Source organism: Callithrix jacchus, chromosome 18 (assembly GCF_049354715.1).
Source record: "Callithrix jacchus isolate 240 chromosome 18, calJac240_pri, whole genome shotgun sequence".
NCBI classification, from domain to species: Eukaryota; Metazoa; Chordata; class Mammalia; order Primates; family Cebidae; genus Callithrix; species Callithrix jacchus.
In genome coordinates this window covers 19,886,945-19,906,037 of record NC_133519.1, presented here as the reverse complement: position 1 = coordinate 19,906,037, position 19,093 = coordinate 19,886,945, and the positions used below count along the sequence as shown (strand labels likewise).

At 48.9% G+C, this 19,093-nt stretch overlaps 2 protein-coding genes across 5 annotated transcripts in view; both read left to right on the top strand.

Moving 5' to 3' along the window:
• The first annotated feature begins 8,993 nt into the window (after positions 1-8,993).
• On the top strand, positions 8,994-11,551 carry SLAMF9 (SLAM family member 9). Its single transcript, NM_001302667.1, has 4 exons — positions 8,994-9,039; positions 9,473-9,814; positions 10,601-10,873; positions 11,275-11,551. The coding sequence occupies exons 1-4, from the start codon at positions 8,994-8,996 to the stop codon at positions 11,436-11,438; spliced, it is 825 nt and encodes a 274-aa protein (NP_001289596.1). The 3' UTR covers positions 11,439-11,551.
• A 5,869-nt stretch (positions 11,552-17,420) lies between these two features.
• IGSF9 (immunoglobulin superfamily member 9) overlaps positions 17,421-19,093 on the top strand; it is a 19,469-nt gene continuing 17,796 nt past the window's right edge. For 3 of the 4 annotated variants that reach the window (XM_054247821.2, XM_078356059.1, XM_035280089.3), the window contains exon 1: positions 17,421-17,461. The gene's annotated coding sequence lies outside the window, so the exon portion shown is untranslated. Of the gene's footprint in view, positions 17,462-17,864; positions 17,914-19,093 lie in introns of those variants that run through there. The other variant, XM_054247820.2, reaches the window with a different exon arrangement.

Sequence of the window (19,093 nt, the reverse complement as noted above, 5' to 3'; positions counted from 1 at the left end):
AGACCAAGAATGAAGCAGAGAGTGTTATTTCATGGCTTTACTCAGGGGGAAAGAAACCCTTTGTGGTGGGAGACAAAAGATATCACTGGCTGAGGAACTTCCTCTTTGCTCCAACAGAACAGAAGAGCAGGTGAAGTGTAGTGATTCCCAAACTTTAGCTTAGAGTAGAATCACCTGGTGGATAAAGCAGGTGGATTCACAGGCCACGCTCTGCTTTCCTCCATCGTGACTCTGTGGGTCCGAATCAGCATTTTAACTGGCTCTCGGCTTGATTATGATGCAGGTGGTACGAAATCTACATGTTGAGAGTAATAAGCATCAGGGAGTCACAGGACGTGCAGTCAAGAGGAACATGAGCTGAGGCCATTTTAGGAAAGAAGGGCAGACATATTGTACTTAAGATGTAAGTTGAGGGAAGGGTCTGTGTGTGCATGAACCAGTCTGAGATATGTGAAGCCTGAGAGACAAGGCATGGGTTGCTCTTGCAGTGTAATTAAGGGAATCAGCCCCTGCATATGTAACAGGCTGATCTGATGAACAGGAGGCTGGCATGGAAACACCGAGGTGGGTTGTACCTCCCGACAGCAATGCTTGCTGTCTCTTCAGTCTATGGGCTGACTGGTGCTGCCAGCTAACATTCGTGAATAAACCTATTCACGTGTCTTATGTTAGAGACTTCCTGTGTATTTTCTTCAATAACCACAGACCTTGGCCAATTAACAAGGGGCCCCAGGTCTTCCTGATGCCGAAGCCCGCGGTCTTTATGCTTAACCAACCTTCAGTAATAACTGCCACTGACATTCACTGAGCCCTCCCCATGTGCTAACTCCATGCCAAATGCTTTCTAGCCATTAGCTCATCTGATTTTTGAAACCACCCTATAAGGTGGGTATTGTGTGTATCCCATCCTATAGACAAAGGAACCCAAGCAGTTTGGTTCCAGAGGCAAGCTCTTCCACACTGCCCACCCACTGTCTCCTTCCAAATCTTCAGGGCAATTTGCTGACCGAAAAGGGTAAGGGCAGCTTTGAACTCACAAAGTTTAGCTGTTTCACGATGATTCCTTTAGTAAGATTTTGCTTTTGCTCTAGGGTAACCATAATGAATCCTCCAAAGTAGAGCTCATTTTGAGAGTGAAAGGGGGCATTATTAATAATTAGGCCAGGATAATAGGCTTACCTGAGGACCTTGCTGAGAAACCTTAACACAGTTGCATCATCTGCTTCAAACTGCATCCATTGTCTTCAAATGTCTCTTTCGTGTAAACCTTCAGTTTTAGCAGAAAACTTTGACTCCACTTCAGAGAAAATCGAAACCACCATGCAGGCCTTCCCTTAACTGCTTGTCACATACAAACCTATCTGCATCTCTGCTCATTTTTTTCTCACGATAGCAGAGGCCCATCTTGTAATCCAAGGTCAGTCTTCCTTTCCCTCAGCTCTAAATCTCAGCTCCCTCCTGTCTTCCGGGCATGTGGGGGATGAGATGGGTGGAAGACAGGCCTTGCTCCATTATCATCACCTTTGCCCCCAGTCTTCATCTCCTCTCCCTACTGGCTCTGCTCCTCAGCATTTAAATATGTTCAGATCTCTCCCATATTAAAACGAAATCATTGGCATAAAACTATCCCTCCACCCCATGTTTCCCCTTTGCCTCTCATCCTCTATTTCCCCTCGCCGTGAAAGCTAACCTTCCTGAGTGCATAACTTATAAACTCAGCAGGTCTATATGCCCCTGATGAGCTGCCTGCAGTTCATCTCTGTAGCCTCATCTCCACTCTTCTCCACCTCCAGCTCTCGGCCCCGCCTGTGTGGGCTTCTCTGTGCTGTGTGCCCCGCTCTCTCCTCCACCCCAGGGATCTTGCACAGGCGGCTCCCCCTGCGAGGACCACTCTTTTCTCTTCTGTTTGACAATGACTCCTTTGGGTGCACTTCAACAGTTTGCAGACTCTTACAGTTTTCTCCAGCCACCTTCATGGTTCAACCGAATAATCACCCTTTTAACACTGACACTTAAAAAAGAAAAAGAAAAGAAAGGAAAAAGAAACCATATATCAAGCACACAGGCTGGCCCCAGAATAGAAGGATAGAAGACACGTGCAGACCTCAACACGCGTTGCCTTGGGAGGCAGGTGATTTATTTGGAACTTACTTGTTAATGACTCCTCCAGGACCATGGCTCCGCTGTGTGCATCCCCAGCTTTCCAGATCCGAAGAGAAGCTGAGGAGAAAGTTTGAGCAAAGGTTTGGCATTTTATTATCTTTCCTCCATTCTCTCTACCAGAGCAGGGCCAGCTTTTCACCGCACCCTCTTTCCCAAGGCTGTTACATCAGAATTGGGGTGGGGGGCTGATTTCTCATTGGCTTAATTGCTCCTAAAGATCCGGGAAGAAGAGAGAGAAGATCTAAACATTACTGATGCAACTACTTTATTATATATAATAAGGCCATAGTTTTGTCTCTCTACAAGGCACACCCTTAGATGAAAGCTTGGGTGGAGGAAGTCTTTCTGGGAGATAATCCAAGAAGAAAGAATGAGGAAAATGAGACAAGGAAAAGAAGAAAGCTCCCTCCCCCCTAAAAAAAAGTGTGTTAATAGTTGATTACTGTTGTGGACAACTGGGGCCCAATCCCTCTGAGGAACCAGAGAGAACATGCCTCAGAATTGCTTAGGAAATAGGGCTAGGGGGCTGGAACATTTATCCACATTTACCCACCAACGTGGCCCTCCCTTAGCTCCACCTACCCTGCCTGCATACTTCCCAGTTGCTGGGCTGAGCAGCCTTCACTGTCATAGAGAAAGCCTGGAAGCAGAAAAACAGACTGCCCAGGTGTAAACTCCATGGGGGACTCCATCATGAAACCGATCACACAGCAGTGTAGAAAGTCAGGTGGGTAAACAGGCTGTGCTACAGGGAATCCTAAGTGTCTGCTACAAGTAAGATGTTAGAATGGATCTCTTCCTGCCTTGGTTACGCTACCCTAAGCTGACAGTGTGATGGGTATCGAGATCAAAGGCAATGTGAGGGAGATCTGCCCTTGAGGAATGTGCAATGGGAGTCAAGGAGAACTGGTGTCACTGCCTTTGGAACCCCCTCATCTATAGATGGAGGGCTGAGAAAGGGAGATCGGGAAAGAGGCTTCTTTGGAAATAACTTTATTGTGAGTCCACACCTCTTCCCCAAGGTATGGTGATGTTGCCTCTGACCACAAGCTAAATAAAGGAGACTTCAAGAAGGCTTAGGGAGCTTTAGAATGTGGCCCTGAGGGTTAGTCAGAGGGGACAGGCACCTATGACAGGTCTGGGAGAGTTAAAACCGGTAATGGGCTCCCACGAGGGGGCCAAGAGTGTGGTGCCATCTGTCAGAGCAAGGAGTGTTTATGATGGGTAGCTAAGGGCCACCCATGAGACACAGCCTGCTTGGTTGTCCCAGGTGCTGTACGATAGGGACATTTGGACAGGCCTCTGTTGTAAGAGGAGGAGATGAGATGTGTGGACAGATGACCAGGGGCTGAGGAAGGAGTTGCAAAGGACCACCCAGAATAGAGGTGCATCCACCTCCGGTCAAGAGTAAAAGAGAAGGAACCAGCAAAACTTAACCAGCAAAACCGCTCCTAACAGAAAATAGTTCATCTTGGCCATCTGCGAGGCCCACAGAGTACAAAGCCACTCAGCTAGGTAAGAAGAGTTGTAACACTTCCCCACACTCCCCATCCTCCTAGAGTGGGGAGACCTGAGTAGGGGGAGGTGAGTTGAGGGGGAGCGCTGGTAAGGGGAGCAGATGGGGAAAGGCAAGCTGAGCACAGCAGAGAGGAGAGACCACTCCCTCCTGTACTTACGGCCTCTAACCTGGATGACCCAAGCCAGGATAAGGGAGATTCTTTGATAATAAGGTCAGTTTGAAATTTTGTATATTACATAGGACAGGAAGTATTCATTTCTAAACTGAGACCAGTACTGATTTCTGGACTGAGACCGAGGCCAGAGTTCTGGGGCAGGGAAGACTACCCCACCGAATAAGATTAAAAGGGCAGTATGAGAAAAAAATTGAAGTTTTATTTGAATCACAATCCATGAACAAGAATGAAAATTACACCTGGAATCCCAGCATTTTGGGAAGTTGAGGCCAGGAGTTTAAGACCAGCCTGGGCAACATAGCTGGGTCCTGTTCCACAAAAAATGTTTTTAAAACTTAGCTGGGCATGGTGGGGCTCACCTGTAGTCCCAGCTAATTGGGAGGCTCTTGAGATGGAAAGATGACTGGAGCCCAGGAGGTTGAGGCTAGAGTGACCCATGATTGCACCACAGCACTCCAGCATAGGTGACAGAGCAAGACCCTGTCTCTTAAAATAAAAAAAAGTAAATAAACGAAAATTAGACTTGACAATTATGCTCTCAGAAATGACTTCCTCTGCACTGGACTCTAAGAGCTCAGTGGGGTGGAAATTATTTTCCTCTCCTCAACAGGCGTAATGGACTGTTTATGGATACTTATGGAGACAGGCTTAATAAACCTGAACAGTTACCTCTGGCTATCAGCATACTCACTATAGCAGCCTTGGCTCCCCCCTCAAGAGTAAACACATTTTTGGCTGCAAGAAGTGCAGTTAAGCAATAGGCTCTAGCTTCAGCACCTGCGGGATCTACGCTCCCGTGCACAGCGCGGGTCCTGGCACCGGGACATTCTTGCACAGCGAGAGTCCCAGTGCCTGGACATGCCTGCCCACCATGGGCCTCCTCTAATGGGCAGTCGGTGCCAGAGCTCTCTGCTAAGTCAGCTGAGACTCTGAGACCTGCATCAAAGTCTGAGGCTCTTCTGGCTCCACCCTGCTTCCTTCTCTGTTTATGTTTTCAAGGCCTTTCCCCACATTAAAACTCTTGCTCTGAACTTCGGCTTCTGCTTCTCAGAGAACCTAACTAACTGATGCACTCATCTTTTAAGCTCTGAGCATGATGCACATGACCCTCTTTTCTTCCCTTGCTTTTGTTATTTCTGTTTTTTAATTTACAAAAATTTATACATATTTATGGTGTACAACATGTTGTTTTAAAATATGAATACAGGCCGGGCGCTATGGCTCATACCTGTAATTCCAGTACTTTGGGAGGGTGAGATGGGTGGATCACCTGAGGTCAGGAGTTCAAGACCAGCCTGACCAACATGGAGAAACCTTGTCTCTACAAAAAAAATTAGCCAGGCATGGTGGCACACGCCTGTAATCTCAGCTACCTGGAGGATGAGGCAGGAGAATTGCTTAAACCCAGGAGGCAGAGGTTGCGGTGAGCTGAGATCGAGCTTGGACAAGAGTGAAACTCTGTCTCAAAAAAAAATACGAATATATTGTGAGATGGCTAAATTGAGCACTTAATGTAAGTGTTGTCTTACACACCTATCTTTTTCTGTGGTGAGAATACTGGAAACCTACTGTCTTAGCAATTTTTAAGAATACAGTACATGGCTATTAACTATAGTCACCACATTGTTTAATAGATCTCCTGAACTTATCCCTTCTATCTAACTGACTTTGAAATCTTTTCACCAACATTTCTCCAATCCCCGTCCCTCCCACAGCGTCTGGTAACTACCATTCTACTCTCTGCTGGAAGTTCAACATTTTTAGATTCCACGTGTAAGTGAACTTACGTGGTATTTGCCTGTGTCTGGCTTCTTTCACTGAACGTAACGTCCTCCAGGTTCATCCGTGTTGTTGTAAATGATAGTATTGCCTTATTTTTGTTATTAATTTGTTTTGCTTTTGTTTGTTTTGTTTTGTTTTGCTCCCCCTCAACTCACCACCCCCGTCTCAGGTTTTCACACTCCAGAAGGATGGGGATGGTGGGTGTTAAAACTCTTCTTATCTAGCTGAGCAACTTTGCGTTCTGTGGGTCTGGCAGATGACTAGGATGAACTGTTTTCTGTTAAGGACAGTTTTGCTGGTTAAGTTTCTGCTGGTTCCCTCTCTCTTACCCCTGCCTGGAGGTGGATGCATCTCTATTCTAGGTGGTCTCTGCTGGAGTACAGTGGCATGATCATAGCTCACTGCACCCTCGAACTCCCGGGCTCAAGAATCCTCCCACCTCAGCCTCACAAAAAAACAGCAAGGACTACAGGCATGCATCACCATGCCCTGATAGTGTTTTTTAATTTTTTAAAAATGTTTTTTAATAATTTTTTTTTTGTAGACATAGGGTCTTTCCATGTTTCCTAGGCTGGTCTAAAACTCCTGGCCTCAAGGGATCTTCCTACCTTGGCCTCCCAAAGCACTGGGATTATAGGCATAAGCCCTCTTGCCCAGCCTCCTTCTGTGTTTAAGGGTAGATAGCATTTCATTGTGTATATATCTATAATTTCTTTACACATCATCCATTGATAGACAATTAGGTTGATTGCATATGTTGGCTATGGTAAATAGTGCTGCAGTGAGCATGGAGTGGATACCTCAACATACTGATTTCATTTCCTTTGGGTATATACTCAATAGTGGGATCGCTGGATCTAATTTTATTTATTTATTTGAGACAGAGTTTCGCTCTTGTTACCCAAGCTGGAGTGCAATGGCATGATCTTGGCTCACTGCAACCTCCGCCTCCTGGGTTCAGGCAATTCTCCTGCCTCAGCCTCCTGAGTAAGTAGCTGGGATTACAGGCACGCGTCACCATGCCCAGCTAATTTTTTGTATTTTTAGTAGAGACGGTGTTTCACCATGTTGACCAGGATGGTCTCGATCTCTTGACCATGTGATCCAGCCGCCTTGGCCTCCCAAAGTGCTGGGATTACAGGCTTGAGCCACCGTGCCCGGCCCTAATTTTATGTGTTAAACGGATTTATTACATAAAAAAATTTTTATACCCAGACTGAAATCTGATTCACCTTTAAGAAAAAATTCCAATCCCTCAGGTTTTATACTCATAAATGGAACTTTAAGAACTTTAACACTCACTTCATTATCTTCTTCACTAAGCAGATTCTATCCATGTTTGAAGGATCGAGGTCTCATCTTAAATATCTCTCCTCGATAGCTCTTCCCCAACCCTCCTGACTCCAACTTTGCCAGATCTCCTTGTTAGGCTCCTTCAACTATTCCTTTGGTAAGATTCATCAAACTTGTAGTTACTTGTCCAACGTCAATTGTTAGCATATGAGCGCCATGAAGTCATGATCTAAAATTCTTGGTCACTGTTAATTCCCCAGCACTTCAGACAGTGTGTGGGCCATAGAAGCCACTCAATAAATAAACATTTAATGGATTTCTGAATTTGCTAACCTAAAATTGCAAAATGTTGGCCCAAGACCAAAACTGAATACATCTTCCTCTATTGTTCCCTTGGTCTTGAGGAACCACTTACTTCCTCATCACAGCGCAGACTCATAGAATTGATTATTAGAGGGCTGGGCGCGGTGGCTCATGCCTGTAATCCCAGCACTTGGGGAGGCTGAGGTGGGTGGATCACAAGGTCAAGAGATCGAGACCATCCTGGTCAACATGGTGAAACCCCGTCTCTACTAAAAATACAAAAAATTAGCTGGGCATGGTGGCGCGTGCCTGTAATCCCAGCTACTTACTCAGGAGGCTGAGGCAGGAGAATTGCCTGAACCCAGGAGGCAGAGGTTGCAGAGAGCCGAGATCGCGCCATTGCACTCCAACCTGGGTAACAGGAGCGAAAGTCTGTCTCAAAAAAAAAAAAGAATTGATTATTAGAAGGAACTTAAAGACTATCCAGTTTGAGAATCCATCTGATGCCAGAGATGCTGCAGATCATCCAAGGAAGTGATTGTCCATCTTAGCTTGAATACTAGGGACAGAAACTACTCTCTAAGGCAACTCATTGCATCCAGAACAGCTTTGACTGTCAGGAAGCTGTTTAATAACGCTGATCCTCTGCAGTCTCTTCCTGAATCTGATTTCACATGGGTTTGATCAACATTGTATTCTCACAAAATGATTTAAAGTCTTTTCATAATATGAACAATATAGTTCAACTCTCTGGTTCAAACTGCTTTTTTTTTTTTTTTTTTTTTTTTTGCTTTTCTTTTCTTTCCTTTTTTCTTTTTTTTAGATGGAGTCTCACTCTCAGGCTGGAGTGCCGTGGCACAATCTCGATTCACTGCAACCTCCTTCTACTGGGTTCAAGTGATTCTCTTGCCTCAGCCTCCTGAGTAGCTGGGATTACAGGTGCACACCACCATACCCAGTTAGTTTTTGTATTTTTAGTAGAGATGGGGGTTTCACCATGTTGGCCAGGCTGGTCTCAAACTCCTAACCTCATGTGATCTGCCTGCCTTGGCCTCCCAAAGTGCTGGGATTACAGGTGTAAGCCACGGCACCTAACCAGACTGCTTTCTTAAAGAATATCGAATCAAAAATTTTCCCCTGTGAATAGCCTCTCAGGTGGGAATGTAACTGGTTTAAATAAAAAGGCTTCATCATTCATCCATTGTAAAACTATCAGTTGAGTGCAGACACGTGTAATACGGGGGCCAGCACAGCAACAGTGGGATATACGGAGGAAATGAAAGGTGGTGTCTGTCTGGGGAGATACAGATGTTTATAAGACCACATCATCACAGCAACATAGGAACTACCCAGAGAGAGCTACGGCAGAGTATCCTGGGAGCCAAATAACAGGATAGGGAATATTGTAAGAGTTTGGGGCATGCAGTATGTGTGGGGACCTGGGGATTCAGCAGGTAGGAAGTCTTGAAAGACTTCATTTAAGAAGTGGGATTTGGGCTGAGTTTGGTGGATTGCATCACGAGTCAGTGAGTAAACTGTCTTGACAATCAGGACCTGAGAGAGAACTAAGAGAGCCACGATAGGGTGGGGCTTAGTGAGGACAGAGGAAGTCAGAGGACTGTAGTCAGGGGAGAATCATTTCCCTTTCCTCAGGACTGTCAGGCAGGCTCTGTCTCTAGGAGCCTCCTAACCCAGTCTTCTGTGCAGTCCTGGGGACCGACCGACTGAGTCACACCTCTGGAACCGGGGGCTGCTGACATGTATGCCTTCCCTTGGCTGCTCCTTCTCCTGCTGCTCCAGGAGGGTGAGTGAGGCTGCCAGCTCCTGCACAGGAATGTCCCCTTCCACCTCTGTTCTCCTCTCTGGGCCAGGGCCAGCAAGACCCTTCCTTAGGGTTTGAATGTGTCGGCTCTTCTGGAGTTACAAGGAATGGGATCTGTGGCTTCAGGCCAGGACCTAGAGACACCTGGGGATATGGAAGGAAGAGCAATCCCAAGACGGCAAAGGAGAAGGTAACACTTAGAAGGTGAAGGGACAGACATAAGCAAACTGCTGGTAGGTGCTCAACTCAGGCATAGAGGAACTCTAGAGCCAGAAGTAGCAGCTGGAGAATAGGATTTAGTGTGAGAGCCATAGAAGCTGCCCAGCAGAGATTACACTACAGCTCCGCTGCCAGGTTCAGCAGCCCAGAGACACCAGCTGGACTGTTTGCTTCTCTTTTCTTCCTGTATCTGCAGCCAAAGGAGGCTCTGGAGATGATGTGGATCCTGAGGAAGTGGTTGCGGTCCTTCAGGAGTCCATCAGCCTCCCCCTGGAAATACCGCCTGATGACGAGGTTGATAACATCATCTGGTCCTCCCACAAAACTCTTGCAACTGTGATGCCAGGGAAAGAGGGACATCCATCTACCATCATGGTGACCAACCCACGGTACCAGGGCCGAGTGAGCCTCCTGGACCCCAGCTATTCCCTGCATATCAGCAATCTGAGCTGGGAGGACTCGGGGCTTTACCAGGCTCAAGTCAACCTGAGATCATCCCAGATCTCTATCATGCAGCAGTACAATCTCCGTGTCTACCGTGAGTTCAGGCTGGGAACCATACAGCTGCTTTCCTGGAGCTCTTCTAAGCTTCTCACACCACAAAGTAGGGGTCTCAGGACTTGGGATTATAGTTTGAGGGGCTGGAATTGGAGGCAGACTGTCTCTAGTCTAGATGCTGGGATTGAGTGTGCCCAATCCACCTGTTGTAACTGAACTGCAGCAACAGGTGGGGTGACCTGGGGCAAGGAGGCTGTTCCCATGGAGGTGTTTGATGCAGTGGCAGGGATCAGGGGCTTCATGTACAGACCCTGTAGAGGGCTTTTCTCTTCCAATGAAATTGCATCCTGGGGATGAACACCACCTGCATTCTTGAGCCTTTTATTTTCCTGTGTGATGAGGGCTACTAATGAGTATCTTCTCTTTACTTGAACCCAAATTTCTTCTTAGTGCCTGTCACATTGCATCTACCTTGAAGCTTGCAGAGACACTGATTAAAATGTAAATGCTCCTGAGAGGGGTGATAATATTTGATGGGATCAAGGAGACAGAATGGGGATGGGAGGAGGGTGGAGTACAAAAGTAAGAGAGAGAAGATATAAAGGGGGTGGAAGATGCCAAAGGCAGCCCTGTCTACCTTGACAGTTGCCTTGGGGACCTTGGAATTACAGCTTTTATAGTGGATGGGTTTGTTTGTTTTTGCTTATTTGTTGTTTAGGTAAAGGGGCTGTCAAGGGGTAGCATCAGTACCCCGGGTTTGAGGAGTTTAGGAAAACAGACCCAACCCCTGATTGTTTAGAGGGCCTTTGTGTTTTTCTTCATCTAGGACGGCTGTCAATACCCCACATCACTGTGAACTTTGAGATCTCTGGGGAAGGTGACTGCAATATGTCCCTGATGTGCTCTGTGGAGAAGGCAGGCATGGACGTGACCTACAGCTGGCTCTCCTGGGGGGATAGCACTTATACATCCCATGAAGGCCCTGTCCTCAGCACAGCCTGGAGGCCGGGGGACAGTGCCCTCTCCTACACTTGCAGAGCCAGCAACCCCATCAGCAACATCAGTTCTCACACCATCCCTGCTGGGCCCTTCTGTGCAGGTACCGGAACCCCCGAGACTCCCCCTGAGCTCATGCAAGACCGTGCCTGGAGCACCATAGCATCGTCTCCCTCCCCCAGCTCTTCCCAAGAGAGCTCATGGAATCCAGAAGCCAACCCCCTCCCATGGGCTTGACACCTGGATTGGAGAGAAGGTCCTCCCTTTATCTAGTGCTCCCAATTTCCAAAGATCTTTTCTTTTCTCTTGTTTGGCTTCAGAATGATTCCTAGATCTCAGTTTCTGAGCTTCTGTGCATAGAATATATTTCCAGAGACATTGCAAGGGGACATCAACTGTTTGTGAACTTGAGACCCCTACACGAAATCTGGATAGGAGTCTGCCCCCAATCTTAACCCTAGCCCTATCTCTGATGGGCCCTTTTCCTCCCTTCCTCCATCCCAGATCCTGACTATGCTTCTAAGAAGCCCTCAACAGACTGCTGCCTCTTGACCAAGGGATTGCTCATCTTCTCGCTCTTGGTAATTCTGGCCACTGGGATCTGGGTCATCCAAGTCCAGAAAAGATGCAGAATGCCAAGGATGAAGAAACTCAGGAGAACAGAATGAAGTTGAGAAGGAAGGCAAAGCCCGGCTCTAGCCCTGCCTGACTGCTCCTTGGGAACCCCAGTCCTGAGCTTGTTTTTTTCCCAGCACCCAGAGAATCCTTCCTCAATATTTCCTTCCAGAGGAAGGAGGTGCTCAGGGGTAGGTATCCAGAGAGCCATACTTCTGAGGGTAGACTGGCTGGCAGTAAAGTCAAATTAAGCTACCACGACTCTGCAGGAGCTGTGTTGGGTCCTTCTGTCCTTGCTGGGTGGCTCTGGCAAAACCCGCTCTGCTGACTTTCCCCCAAATCCAATTGCCTTCCCCGAAGTCCAAGTGCTTTTTCAGGCCCTCCTCTGGGGAGGAAAGTGGGTCTAAAAGGCCCCCTCACAGGGAAGTGTTGGTATGCTGTCACTCACCACCTATCCCGTTCTCCACCAGCGCTTTTGCTATTTATGCATTAAATAAGAAAAGTGAGTGATTTCTTTGAATCTAACTGGACCTGTAATTTGAGAATTTCAGCTTTTCAACTCTTGCGTAAAACTGGCCTTATTCCTGTTAAGATTCTTCTGCTCCCTTATCCAAGTCTCATCCTGGCAGATACATTTGCTTGACAACTCCATCCATCCCAGCCTGGTGTAGAAGCTGTCCTAAACAGGGAGGTAGGAAGGGCCTCGTTCAGACCTACTCTGGGTCTGAGTTGAGCCCCGCGACCTCTCCATCATCTCCCTGATGCCAGTTGCTCTGGGCCTCTGGCACCTACCCCATAGGAATGACAGCTCCACTGGATCATTAGCTGAGATTATGGAGCCTTGACTTCTGCTTGTGATTAGTATTACTGCCCCGTCTGTCTCCTGCTTATAGATTTCCATGTCTTAGGCCTTCTCTCTGGAGTCTTTTCCTGGGTTACTGCCCACCCCCCACTCCCTGGCAAAGGCGTGTACGTTTATATGCTTGCTGTTTCCTTAGTCCAGTGATCAGCCTGAATTCTCCTCCCAGGCCTGAAGTGCCCCTGCCCAAGTCTCCATTATTCCCTCCAAATCAGATATTGTGGACGTTACTTATGCAGCTGCCATGGAGCAGGGGGTTAGAGGGAGAAGGGACTGGAGAGAGAATTAGAAACCAGGACAGGTGTCCACAGTGGATGAATTGCAGAAATTGGTGAAGGCTGTGACATGTATGGCGGGGAGAGCCTAGGTGACATTTTGGAGCTCTGGGCTTTGATCTGCCACTCACCTCTGGCCTGTGACCCTGTGTTCAGCAAACTTCCATTGACCTACAGCCCCTTTCTGCAAGAAGCGCACGCTGGAAGACAGAAGCAGGCAACTGGGCAGCTTGGAGCTCCCACAGAGACAGGGTGGGCTGGGTGCCCTAGGAAGCTTCAGAAGAGGTATCTGAAGAGTGAGGAGAGGGCTGCATGGCAGGAGGCACACCTGACATTGCTGTGGGTCTCTTCTTCCTCTTGTTTTTGAAGGAGAGGATACTGATCTCCAAAGTATCTTCCAAAAAAGGAACAAGAAGTCTGTGAAGGGGTCAGTGAAGTGCATTCAACTGGGAAACCAGTGAGACCAAGGACACCTGGCTTTTAGGAAAGTAGGACACATGGGCTGGCACAGGCCCACCCAGGAGGAGGGCCTTGAGAGCTGCATGGGGCAGGCCAGAAGCCAAGAGTAGGGGTCTCCCTAGGTATTTGTGCAGGAGATGCAGCCCCCTGGGGCTTGGGAAGGAGGTAGTAAGGTTGGGAAACCGGCCCCAAGAGCTCCTAGTGCTGGTAAACTGGTCCCCTCTGCTTTCTGAGGGCCTGAACCCTTGTCCCTCTGGAAGGCAGTCCCTGGCCTGAGGCTGGTTCTCTGGGCCTCCCTTAGGCCCTGAGCAGCCTTGCTTCCCAAAAGGCCAGCAGCCCCCAGTTCCTCTGATTCCTTTTATACCTGTCCTAGGAGGCACCACTGCAGGGCTGGGGACTGTTTGGAAGGGCCACCTTGAGTCCCTCTGTACACAAAGGGGCAGCTCATTTCTCATTATTGCAGGGTTGAGTTCATAGAAAATAAACAAAGGAATGAACGTATGACAGGCCTAGGGATTTTCCTGGAAGTTGGCAAAGTTCCTTCTCACAGCCAATCTCTGAGCAGAGAAGGGCTGAGGCTTCAAAACAGGCCGATTATCTGGAAAAGGAAGGATGAGACCTTAAAGAAAGTTGAGGGAGACAGAGGCAGGCGGATCACCTGAGGTCAGGAGTTCAAGACCAGCCTGGCCAACATGGCGAAGCCCCATCTCTACTAAAAATACAAAAAATTAGCCAGGTGCAGTGGCACGTACCTGTAATCCCAGGTACTCGGGAGGCACTGCACTCCAGCCTGGGCAACAGAGCAAGACTTTGTCTCAAAATAAAAAAAGAAAGAAAGAAAGTTGAATATTAACTCAGAGAGGCAAAGGCCTCTGCCTCTGTAATAAGACAGGAACTTGGCAAGGACTGGGAAGGCAGAAGAGATACCTACGCCTTCAAGGAATGTTTTGTGGAGTGTGTAAAGTTAAAATAACAAGGTGTGACAGGGCTGGGGTGAAGATGAGGGTGTGGTGGGAAGAGTCAGGGAGGATGTCCTGGAGGGAACAGATCAATAGAAATTTGACCTGTGATCAGCAGTGAGTCTGGGGAAAGGAGAAAAGGGCATTCTAGCCAGAGGGCAGCTAAGAGCTGAGACACTGATATGTGAAAGAGCACAGTAGTTCTAAGCCTGCAAGGCCATGCACACTGCGGTAAAGGGGTAGCTGAGAAAACCAGGCTGGAAAGGTAAGCAGGGCCTTTCTAAAGGGGGAATTCAAGGACAAACAGGACAATAGCCACACCCTTGTGGGGCTTAGTGTCTCACTGGGACAGAAGACAGGCACACAAAAAGTTAAATGACAGTAGATGAGAAACCACACTTCTTTACTGATCTGATAAGAAGACTACTGCTTATAGGCATGTGGTCAACAGAGGCCCTGGAATTGACAACCTTTTCTTTTCTTTTTTAGCTCAGATATAACTTAACATATGCCTGATTAACAACGTCCACATTATTGATGATTAAATCTACACCATCTATTCTAGAATATGGGATAGTTACGTGGTGCTTAATTGGTACAAGCAGCATTAACACACCAAATATGATTCCTACTAAAAGTTCATGTGTTCCAGTTTTCAGGGTTCATTTGATATCAAGTAATTCTCTGCTTATCTATGGACAATGAGAAACTGCTGATTGGGAACACATGTGCTTAATGGTGCCAGGCAGACATCTCTGAGGTCACACCATCCCCTTTGTGCAGGCAGGTCTGTGGAGCAGCTCGGGTCCTCTCTTCAAAAGGCCTGCTGAAATATTAGGTATACACCAGGGAGACAGAATCAATAGGATAGATAGATACAGATACAGAAAAATGAGATGAGATTTATTAGGGAAATTGGCTTACATGATTATGGAGGCCAAGTCCTACGACATGCAAACTGAAGGCCCTGGGCTGCGGGAAGTGTGGCTCGGTGCAAGTTCAAAAGCCTCACAACCGGGGAGGCCAGTGGTATAACTCTCAGTCCCAAGTCGTCTGGAGAGTCTGGAGTTTTGATGTTCAGGGAGGAGGAGAATAGTCCAGCTCTGAGAGAAAGAGAGAGAGAGAGGAAGAAGAAAGAAGACGAAGAAGAAGAAGAAGGAGGAGGAGGAGGAGGAGGAGGAGGAGGAGGAGGAGGTAGGAGGAGGAGGAAGGAGGAGGAGGAGGAAGGAGGAGGAGGAGGAGGAAGAAGAAGAAGAAAGAAGAAGGAGGAGGAGGAAGAGGAGGAGGAGGAGAGGGAGAGGGAGAGGGAGAGGGAGAGGAGGGAGAGGGAGAGAGAGGGAGAGGGAGAATATTTTCTGATATCCTTGTCAGCAATTTGAAAATATGGGGGCTGGCTGATACTTAGATTAGATGGAATCCTGATTGGCTGAATAAGCTTTCCCAGAGAGTAATGACTATGAATCAAGGACAACTTAGAGGAAAAATCTTTTGTTTTGAACCTCAGGGACTATTTTTTTAATCAACTTTCACTCCGAGCACAGTGAGGGAACAAGTTATAGGGCTAGGTTCCTTTTCATACCAAAAAACCTCCAAAATACCTGGGAATCACACAAAAAATGGCAGTAACAATAAAACTCAAAAAATAAACTTCCAGGAAAAAAGGAGGCCATATCATAAACTTTTAAAAATCGAAAGCCGTTTTAAATGTCGTTTAACAAAAACTTATTTTAATGTCCAAATGAGGTTAGTTTATCCTCAAGAAGCCACTGGAGACAGCAGTTTAGATCAGAGGTGTGGCCAATTCTAACAGGGTGGGAGGGAGATCCTTCCCAATGACTGGTGAGGATCCAAAAATTAAAAAATGCTTCGCTCTTTGACCATCTTTTCTGGCCCTGCTTCCATGCTGCATTCATTAGCATGTTTCCATTATAATCTTACCAGTAGATCGGTGTACTACACTGAAAAGCCATGTTGAGAAGCTGCCACTTGGGAGCCTTTGCTGGAGGGATGGTGGGAGAGACTGGCCCACTGCTCCTGCCCCATCTCAGTCACCCCAAAGCACTAAAACCTTTACACCTGGAAGAACTGTCCAGCAGGCAGAGCTTACTAAGGATGGAATGGGTATCACAGTAGTGCTGAGCTTCCTGGCTAGGATGTGATCAGATAGGTGCTTGGATGACTACCTGGAGAAACGATGTGCCAGGGATTCTGGGGCCAAGCAGTGCCTAGGCCTATCCCGGAGGGTCTCTCATGATGTTGCAGCAGTGATTCTGTGAGTCTGATGCCTGGTGCACTCAGTGTGAGTCTTAGTACTTCAGATTGGAATGAGATCGGCATGTTGCTTTCAAGGAAAGCTTCCAAGGGAGCCAATGGAAAAGGAAGGACCTGGACAGCCAATGAATGCTTAAGCCAACCCTGTATCCCTACAGCATCACCAAGCTGAAGAGGTAGAATGGAGTCTCTAAGGGGTAAGATATGCAAGATATCTTTGTGCCTGAGGGTGAAGTCTCCAAGGCAGTGGGTTAGATGAAGTGTGGGTTGGGTCTGAATCCAGCTCTGCCATTTCCTAGAGGGGAAAGCTTGGGGCCAAGTTACTTCATCTCCCTGAGCCTCAGTTTTCTCATTAGTCAAAGGGAGCTCTACTGACTTCTCAGGCTTTCTGTGCAAGTTACACAGGAGTTATAAAGCATCTAGTCCGAGTGTGGCACCCTGCAGGGGTCCAGTGAGTGAGCTTTTATTTCATTCTCCCCTTTCAATCTCCCGTGTCAGGGTATCTGTCATTTCTCCCCTCTGGCTCTGTTTCTCTGGGTCGTTGCCGCTGGATCCGCCTCGGGAGCTGACTTGGCAACCCCAAGCTCAGAGCACAGCCTTCCCCGGCTGCACACGGTGGGAGGCGCCAGGGCAAGATTTGGGAGCTCGCCAATGCAGACAGGTATTTCCAGTCCTGCTAGAGAAGCAATGGGTGGAGGTGGAAATGGGGATGGGGGAGGAGATGGATGAGCCCGGGACCTGGGTGGATCCCCTGGGAGGAGGGCGGGGAGTCTTGCTCCCCGCCTGGTGTTCCTGGCCCCAGGCTCAGATTTCAATCCTAGCTGCCGCCTCCGTGGCGAGCCCGTTAGGGGAGCGGAGAGGGTCGCCCGTAAGATCCGAAGGAGGAGGGCGTACCAGGAGCCTAGCAAGGGGCCAGCTCCCGCAGCCCTGGAACGCGGGCCGAACCCCACGGCCCTTCTTGCTGGCGGCGGGAAGCGGCCGACCCGCCTTTCCGCGCTTGGCTGTGCAGAGATCCACGAGGGGGCGACCTGAGCCCACGTGCCACCGAACCCTTCCCTACTGAAACTACAACTCCCAGGCCGCTCAGGGGTCCCGCCCGCTTCGCCGCGCCTCTGGCGGCTCCAATTGGCCACAGCGGGAGGAGGATTGGCGGTCTCCAGGGCGACGGGAGGCGCTCGGGGCATCCGAGGCGGGCAGGCGGGTCCGCCCCCTATTGTGTAAAGGCGAGAGTGGAGTCGAGCCGAGCGGAGCAGGTGAGGGAGGGGGCGTCCTGGGGGGATAGAAGTGGGGGTGCTGGCGGGGACATGGAGAGTAGTGCGGAGTTATGGGGGACAGAAGAAAGCGGGGAGTTCTAGGGAGAAGTGGAATTCTTTGGGGGAGCAGAACTAGGGGAGTTCTGGGGAAGGAAGTGAAATTCTTGGTGGGTGGGTGGGGGTTCCCGGAGAACTGGAGGAGTTCGGGAGGCAACGTGGGGGAGTTCTCGGTAGGGTTCCAAGAGAAAGGAAGAGTTCCAGGGGACCCGAGAGTGCGAGGGAGAAAGGAATTGTTGGGGGTGGGGTATCAGAAGTGTATTGAGGGCTGAGGCAGGAGAATCCCAGGGAGGAGAATTCTCGGGAGGAGAGGATGGGAAGTGGCTGGGGGTGGGGTGGGGAAACCAGAAGGGAGTTCTTTGTAGCGCGGAGGACCTGCTGCAATTGGAGATCAGGTGCGAGAAGCTGGAATTGAGGGGGACTGTGCGTAGTAGCAATAACTGGGAAGGGAGTCCTGGGAGGATGAGGGAGTTGTGTGTGGGGAGACTAGAAAGGTGAGGAAATAGTGGAGGCTGGGGAGTTGGAAAGATCTTAGGAGACTGGGAGGAATTCCGGGGATTCCTGGTTACTAAGGGTTTTGGTAAACAGCCAGGAGAGAACTAGGGGTTCCTATATATTTGGAAAAAGGTTTTTTAGGGAAGTATGGGAGAGCTGCCTGGAGGCAGTGGGAAGCAGGGGACTTGGTTGCCAGTGAATTGCCAGAAGTTAGATGTACAGGATCATTAAGTAGAGACAGGGATCAGACTCCGTGGAGGATGTTTTATAGTCTGTCCTGAACTTTGTGGCCAAGAGTGGGGTGGAGGCCTCAGAGCAGAGTCCACTTGCCTGTACCAGGCCCCGGCATGGACCCTCTGGCTCTCTGAGACTGCCCTAGGATCTGTGGGGCTGTCAAGAGTTCCTACTCTCCATGCCCCAGGGCTAATTTTGTACACCTCAGGGACTCACAGGCTTTTTTTGGACCATGCCCCCGGGGTTGAGGAAGAGAGAGACTGACAAACCAAACGGTAGCACCCCAAAGATATTGGAGGGGAGTGAGTGGGAGGAATTTGGGTGAGGTCCTTGAGTGGTGGTGCCTGGCAGGGGGTGGGCTGCTTGGCAGTATCATGAGGAAGAAGTGGCACCAGCTGCCAGCCCCGGGACCTGTCCAGACCTGGAGGATGCTGCCTGGGCCCCGCATACAGGCAGGTGGGGGAAGCAGCTCCTCCTCTCGCAAGTGCCTGAGTCACTCACTGCCAAGGCAGTGTAGCAGTGTAGGGAGACTGAGTGGAGAAAGACCTACGGGTCTCCAGTTTCCCGGGTTTTTCATAGAGGCTGGGGAAATAGGGCAAGGGAGTATATGGGGGTGTCCTGGGGACCACTTTCTGATGGTTAAGGACCCTGGATTTGCATCCAGGATTTGCCCTTGACTGGCTCTGTGTCCCCGAACAGAGATCCTCAGGGGCCTTAACTGTCACAGTGGGGTGAAGGTGACAGCACTGGTTCCTTCTTGCTGCTGTACCTTGTTAGCATCAAGAGTAAGGGGAGAGGCAAGAGCAGCCTGGGCCATGAGTGTCTTGATCTACCGTATTTCCTTCC